This window comes from Sinocyclocheilus anshuiensis, unplaced genomic scaffold, assembly GCF_001515605.1.
Source record: "Sinocyclocheilus anshuiensis isolate Anshui unplaced genomic scaffold, SAMN03320099.WGS_v1.1 scaffold375, whole genome shotgun sequence".
NCBI lineage: Eukaryota > Metazoa > Chordata > Actinopteri > Cypriniformes > Cyprinidae > Sinocyclocheilus > Sinocyclocheilus anshuiensis.
The window spans coordinates 305103-313372 of record NW_015549594.1 but is presented as its reverse complement, the minus strand read 5'-3'; the positions used below and the strand labels follow the sequence as shown (position 1 = coordinate 313372).

The 8270-nt window shown below is 35.7% G+C and overlaps 1 protein-coding gene across 3 annotated transcripts in view; it reads right to left on the bottom strand.

The window, feature by feature from the left end:
• astn1 (astrotactin 1) overlaps window positions 1-8270 on the bottom strand; it is a 267140-nt gene that overhangs the window by 169308 nt on the left and 89562 nt on the right. For all 3 annotated transcript variants that reach the window (XM_016446854.1, XM_016446855.1, XM_016446856.1), the window contains one exon: window positions 1203-1287. In XM_016446854.1, the coding sequence (XP_016302340.1) occupies window positions 1203-1287 (85 nt within the window). The remainder of the gene's footprint in view (window positions 1-1202; window positions 1288-8270) is intronic.

The following is an 8270-nucleotide window of genomic DNA, read 5'->3' as shown; positions in this document are numbered from 1 at the left end:
TATAGATATAAGATATAGATATAAAACAAGGCCCAAGTAGCTATATATATATATATATGAACATTTGCAATTTAGGAAATATATATAACAAGATATAGATATAGATATAAAACAAGGCCCAAGTAGCTATATATATATATATATGAACATTTGCAAGAAACAGTTTAGGAAATATCTTGGCACTTTAAAACTTTAAAAAGCATTTGGCAATGGACTTTCTTTCTCCTCCACTTAAGTGTTAGAGTCAATTAAAAACTGTTCACACCTTCACAGCATGGCACAAAGGGAACAAGCACATCCAGCGCTATTCCACTCCCCTAAGGCAATCTTCCTGATTGTTCCAATTTGATTTCTAATTATCGGATCCATCTCACCAACCGTCATCACTCCCATCTCCCTCCCAATTAAAATGCCAAGGATTTCCTCACCTCCAAGTCTTAATCAAACTGCTCCAGAGCGACAGCCTCAAACCCAGAAGAGCATGTGAAACTCTCCTCAGGGAGGGTCTAATTAACTTCAAACATCTTAAATACAACTCTTTCCGGGATTAGAAACTTGTGCTCCTAACATTTAAGTGTTTTGACTATATCTAGACTGCTAAGAAGCAAAACACTCTCTTATTTTGTGCCATTCTCTTGTATTTGTGCTTCACTCATCTACTGTATCTGTTGACTTGAGAAGCAGCATTTTGGTTAGACACACTCACATTTTTACCTCAGAATAAAGATGCCATCTGTTCAGATGCAGTTAATCTTCTATTCAATCCTCTGCTAAAATATCTGAGGGCAACAACAAAAGTTGCGAAACTAAAAGTGCAGCAGAATTTCAAAATAGTTATTTTCTCTTTGATAATTTTAATAGCAGTACTTGGATATGAGGCACACAAGTGGCGAAATACATAATTTCTTATGCGTGTAGCGCAATTTAAAATGCGCAATACGTGTATCTCATTGGCATACTGAAATGTAAATCACTGTCACGCAAATCTAAAATGACCCAGAGCTTCACCGCACTAATCCCTTTTCCAATTCCAGAGGAAGAGCATCATGCAAAAAAGCTAATTAATTCAAACAAGCCAATTTAATTTCCCTACAGTGCATAACACCTGGCTGGCTTTCGGCACTGAAGACATTTTTACTACAGATAAAAAGCACGGCCAACTTCAAGGTGGCAGATCCCTGATTGTATGGTATGGTACTCACCCCTGATTTGGGCCCCATTCGTTGCGAATACACAGATGCTTATGCACAGGGTCCTTCATGTAGCCATCGAAACAGAGACATTCTCCTGCAAACAGACATAAAGTACATTTAAACCAGCACAGAGAATGAGAGAAAAACATTGTCACGGTTCGCTACTGTGAGCAGCACGGCGCAAGGAACGAGGAGACGCAGAGTCAAATTCAAACATTTAGACTTTAATCATATCCAGGGAACCAGGAAAACACACGTAGCAAGGGTAGACATATACAGTACATTACTAGACGGAGAACTAAGAACCGGGAACACTTTAAATACACAAGACATGGAACTAATGAACACAATTTAAGTTGAATTACTGAAATAAATGAACTTTTCCTCGACATTCTAATTTATTGAGATGCACCTGTACAATACCAGACGAAGAACTAAGAACCGGGAACACTTTAAATACACAAGACATGACGAGAAACACCTGGAACTAATGAAACATAATAACATGAGGGAAAACACAGCTGGAAACAAATGGGAAACAATCAGGGAGCAGGAAAAGGAAAACCAAATAAGGGCATGGAAACACATGGGGCGCAAATCACACACAAAACACAGAACAGTCTGACAATTATTAGTATTATAAAATTGTGCTGAGCAGTGATTGTCATGTGTAACTGCAGGATGTCAGTTAGGATGGCACCAGATTTCTTCAAAAATACTATTATTACTACTGTAAAATCATCATAAAATACTATGGGACTTCCTTCAACCACTGTAAAAAAACTGTTCAAAAAAGATGTGTATAGCTATGCTGTTTTTAATTCTTTTTTTTTTCTAACTTGCTAGATGGGAGTCTTACTTTTTTCAGCATCTTGCTGACTCCATGTCAATTAAAAAAGTGAAGAAAGACTTTTAAAAATGTGCCTGGAGACACTTGTCTTTTGTTCTATTATTTTGTGATCCATCTAGCTTTTTTTAAATGCAGAGAAATGGCTTTTATGAAGCTTTCAGAATATTTCTCATTGTCATTTTTTGTGACAACTGTGGCTAACATACTCCCTATGATAATTGAGTTTTATTTGATTATCAGTCACTGTAGCAACCAGACTTTTTCTATTCTTTTCTTTTTTTTCCGCTTTTTTGTTTTGTTTTTGTTTTTGCACCTGCAATTAACACTGTAATTTTTGGTGAAGGGGGTTTAACGAAGCATATCCATATAAAGTAAATAATACAACTTATTTTCCATTTTGTTTCATTTCTAGAACATTTACAACCCCAGATACATTTTATTATTATTAAATGTAATTAATTATTATTAAATAATATTATATATTATTTATCATACTACATTACACTGTGTCCAATACAATGTGTGTGTGTATGCTAGACCTATGAAATGAAAAAGCAAAGTCCCTTCTCTGGATTTGTTTGTTTATTTTTCTTTCAAGTTATTTTTTTCTTCCAGTTCAGTTTGATATTTTCAGGATATGGGCATATGGAACATAATTTACCTTACATTACCAAAATAAAAAAATATCTATCATGACCACTCTCTGAAGATTTTAGCATGGCAATAGATATGACAATGTTACTGCTACAAGCAAGTACAGAAACTTGCTACTGTGCATACGGCGATGCAGTGCTGTGAGTATTTAAGACATTCTGCTGCTGCACAAATAGCATATAAAATAACCTGCAGCAGATCTGTACAGGTGGAGCTGGGGAAGGTGGGAAAGCGCGCTGCAAAATGCTCAAGTGGATGCTAACCAGCCATTTAAATGTAAAGCAGCAAGCTCATTGGCTACGTATGCAACATGAACCAATCAGCTTGTGCCAAGTCGTTTAACGCTGCGAATATCATCAGTTACATTAAGAACCCATCAGTCTGTGCCATCTAGAGTTTCATAAAAGAACTAGGCATTTAGTAATTTCAAGAAACAAGTATATCATCTTCTCTTCAGATTATTAGGCAACACATTCTTAGTAAATTCAGCAAGTAGGATATAGTCACACATTGAACTGAGTGGTTAATAAAAACTAGTGTTTTAGGCCATTTCAAGGTCATTTAGATGCAGGAAGTCGTGTTTCCTGAACCACCAACATTTATTTTTAGTCCATTTCCACCAGTTTAACCCATTAAGACTAATGTGTGAAGCAGCTGTGAACATGACATACCGATTTGATCCCATGAAGTCGCATGACTTCGCCTGTACTTTGCCGTTATCCCCTTTGCATTCACACCATGCCCTGATCTGAAGTCTAATCGTCTCTCTGTATGACAGATATTAATTCACCTCCTTCAGGGTCAAGTGAAAATGACCTCATTGTCATGTTTACATTAATATGGTGATTCTCCAGCCGTGCAGTGCTATAAATAGGTGCTGTTGTGTGTGTGTTGAAGCATATATGCATGCACAGCAGATTCCCTGTGTCAGCCATCTTCAGTAGTGCTCATGGCTCAGACAAGTCTAATCACTCTGAGTTCAGCTGATCAGTCTTGTCAGGCCAAACCCCGGCATGTCGGTCATGATTTGGGTTCATGGGACTGATGAGGCTGCACCCTGAGCAGGACATGTGTGAGCAGACTGATGCAAACACAGGGGGCACAGAGGGAAAATGGCGTTGGCAAACATGGAAACAAATGTGTTATGAGTGGGAAGAGAATATATGAAAAAGGCTAAGGAAAACATCTGTTGACATTTTGTGCAAAGCAACAGTCATCAATACGCTTGGACAATGTCAGTGATTGTGTTGACTTCTCACATCATACACCCAGAGTTCTGTTAATGCAATATACGTGACCTTAAATTCTGCATTATGCAGACTAATACTGGATTTGCAACACTGATGCTCTGACTAACAAGAAAAACAAGGATTCTTGGGCAACTGTGCAGTGTATAAGATGCAAATTGGAGAGAAAGCTATTAAATATATTTTTTAAAGACATTAAAGGGGTCATATGATGCTATTTTAATTTTTCCTTTCTCTTTGAAGTGTTACAAGCTCTTGGTGCATAAAGCAAATCTGTAAAGTTGCAAAGACTAAAGTCTCAAATCCAAAGAGATATTCTTTATAAAAGTTAAGAGTCAACCACGCCTACCTAAAACGGCTCGTTCTAACACGCCCCCAAATGTCTACATCACGATGTGGGAAGATTTGCATAAGGCCGCCCAAATCACCCATTTCACACAAAGAAAGAAGGCGTAACTTTTATTCTCGCTGTTGCCGCCGCGGCCATGTTGTGGAGACACTGTGTGTTTCGTTGGAAAGCGAAACTACTTAGTTTGGCCTTCCAAAAGAGGATGATATCCGCTTCGTCATGCCTAGAGCTGATCCGTGCTGGTCGCTTAGGAAATACATCAACTTCGCGCTGTGGATCGCCGGATCGGCTTACACTGTGGATGAAGCGGAGTCCAGCCCGGGGTCGTCACATGTGGTTGCCACAAGCCCGCCGGCCGCGCCGTTCTCAAGCCCGCCGGCTACCGCTCACTCTAGCCCGCCGGCCGTTCCTCACTCTAGCCCGCTGGCCTACGCTCACTCAAGCCCGCCGTGAGTGGCGCTGTGAAGTGAAACTACTTTGTTTGGCCTTCCAAAAGAAGACACGACTGGAAGAGTAGACTACAATGCCGGCTGTTCTGACTCACAGACTGTAAGTACGTTTTTTACATTTAAAGAATTTGCCACTGATGATTCAAACACGAGTTTTAAACAATGTAGAGTAGCGTTTGTTGTTTGTCATTTCTCTGATCACAAATGCAGACATGGTTTTATGTTTACGTGGCGCGATGTGATGTAACGCAACGCGTAAAAAGACAGTATAAGTCATTATAATCTGTAATTATGTCCCCACTGGATGCAACAAATGCCTTGTTTATAATGTTTTTTTAAATGTTTTTGTCTCATCGCTCCGGCCGGGACACGGCATCACAGTATGGTAAGGGGAGTAACATTTCCGTCACACTCTTGAGGTATTCGGCCAATCACAACGCACTGGATAGCTGGCCAATCACAGCACACCTCGCTTTTCAGAACGATGAGCTTTGTAAAAATCTACGCGTTTCAGAAAGGCGGGGCATAGAGGAGAAACAATAATGTACAGTATGTGGAAAATAATGTGTTAAACCTTGAACCACATAAACACATTTCATTACACCAAATACACAAAATAATGTTCTTTGTAGCAACATCATATGACCCCTTTAAAAGTTATTTTACAACACTAAACACTACACTACAGTACATTAATTATGATAGATAAATATACAGTTGCTGTTGCTGTATTCACAGTCTACTTTTGTCTTATGAAACTTTTGCTAAATATAATAATATAAAATATTTTTCAAAAGTTTGGGGTCAGCAAGATTTTTACAGAAAAATTAATACTTTGCAAAATTAATACTTTTATTAAGCAAGGGTGCTTTCAATTAAAAGTAACTGTAAAGACATTTATAAAATTATTGACATTTGATTTGTTTTCGATAAATGCTGTTCTTTTGAACTTTCCATTCATTAAAAGTATCAGCTTCCACAAAAACGATTAAGCAGTGTAACTGTTTTTAACATGAAAATAATAAGAAATCAGCATATTAAACTGATTTCTGACAGATCATGTGACACTGAAGTCTTAGAGTAATCGCTGCTGAAAATGTAGATTTGCCATCGCAGGAACAAATTATATTTAAAATATATTAAAACAGAAAATAATTTTAAATCATAGTATAATTTCACAGTATTCTATTTCGGTTTTAATATATAATAAACTTATAAAACACATACAATAAACTTCCAATTACTCTTCTAAATGTATATTGGTCTTTAAAGCAAAAAAAGTGCAGTGCAGGAAAAAAGTAATTTACCCTTGTCTGTCATAAACACTTAATTTGATATATTACTGATTATTAGCACATTTTGGCAAGCCAAGCATAGGGTCTAGAACTGCTATTATTTGCATAGTTAACTGTTTTAGCTTTACCAAAGTAATTTGTAAAACTGAAATTAAACTTGGACCGTAGGTAATAATAGCATTTTTATCAATTCAAATGAGATGCAGGGAGTCTTTATGACTCTGGGTGGTAAATGACAATTTTGCCAGGAAACATGTACCCAGTGGCTCTGTGATTGAGTGATCATTGAGGATATCCAGCAGGCACTCAGCCAGTGCTGTATGCATAAGAAATACATACCTTGTTAATTTAGCTCTTCACTGAATACATGCAGAAGCAGATTTTGTTTCCCCTATACTGTGAGTAAGCCATAGGAGGCCTTAGAACAAAACCTATACTCTATCATTTATAGCCATTTATTGAACATTGTGGATATTTTGGGGCATTCTCTTGGGTATTGCTGCAAATGTTGCTAATTAAGAACCCAACAGGAAGTAAACCAAAAAAAAAATCAAACTTTTAAGCTGATAAAATCAAAATTTTATGTGGAAGCACTCCAGTGTTCATTTATTCAGTCCTGTGGTGAGACATATACATGACAGAAAGAGATTTGCAGCATTAATACGCATAAAATAAGTCAAAGCTTTACTTATTTGTAAGTACGCAGCATATGAAATTGCACTGCTGTGTGGCAGAAGTGTCCTGCAGTGTGACATGTTGTACTCCATCTTAACTGTTTTACAAATGATTCTAATTTTATTAAAATGAATTATTGTGCATTCCTGTTTCAAAACCTCAAATTAATTGAGAGAAAAAGTTGAAGCTAAAAATGGTGAACCTAAAAGAAATGGTCACCAGCTTTTAAAACATCTACACTACCTTAAAGAAATTTACATTTTTTTAACCTTAAAGAAATGTAAAAAAAATGTTAACCTTAAAAAAAAAAAAACATGCACAGTATGTCCATGTTCAACTACCCTTCTGATTTCAGCATATAAATACCAGAACTAATTACTTGCACAACTTGGACCTGTCAATTTAACACTGACCTATTACAAGAAAAGGTGAACAAGGTGTAATATCAGATAAATGCCTATAAAGCAAATGTATTATCATTCATTTTTAGGCAAAAAAATCAATCTCTGTTTGTGAAAAATGTATGCAATATTTAGTGGCAGATGCAGATAAAGAGCATTAAAATTTATAATGCAAACAGAAAAACTTCCCCCCGCTGTCTGCAATTATTCATCAATACTGTAATAAGTTTCATATTTGGCATGTACTGGCATTTTTAAACCAAAAAAAAAAAAAAGGCAAAAATAAATACATAACAGAAAAAAAAGATAACAATCTTCCACACATATAAAGGCAGCTATATATTTTGATTGAGATGTGATAAAATATCTGGAAAATATGTGACCCTGGACCACAAAATTAGTCATAAGTGTCAATTTTTCGAAATTGAGATTTATACAGCATCTGAAAGCCAAATATAAATAAGCTTTCCATTGATGTATGGTTTGTTAGAATAGGACAATATTTAAATTTGAATATTTGAATCTGAGGCTGCAAAAAAATCTAAATATTGAGAAAATCACCTTTAAAGTTGTCCAAATGAAGTTCTTAGCAATGCATATTACTAATCAAAAATTAAGTTTTGATATATTTACAGTAGGAAATTTACAAAATATCTTAATGGAGCATGATCTTTACTTCCTAATGAATATTAATATAATATAATATAATATCCTAATGATTTTTGGCATAAAAGAAAAATCAATCATTTTGACCCATACAATGTATTTTAGGCTATTGCTACAAATATACCCCAGCGACTTAAGACCCTTGGTCCAGGGTCACATATTAATTTGCATTAACTTGACAGCACATCCTATTTTTCTACTCAGTTTATTTGTTAAATTTATGTATTAAATTTATTTTGTCTAGAAATACAAATACATTTTTACAAATACAGCAAATGTTGTAAAATGTCCAAATAAATAAATACACATGGTCCATGTTCAACAATTTTTTGGCATTTCAGCATGTAAAAACCAAAACTTTTTTTTTTTTTCAAGAACTTTGTCCAATCTAACGAATACTAACTGACCTATTATGCAAAAATGAGAACAAGGTATAACATGTTGGATTTTAGTGCCCTATACAAAATACTGCTGAATTCTCCAATTTATTT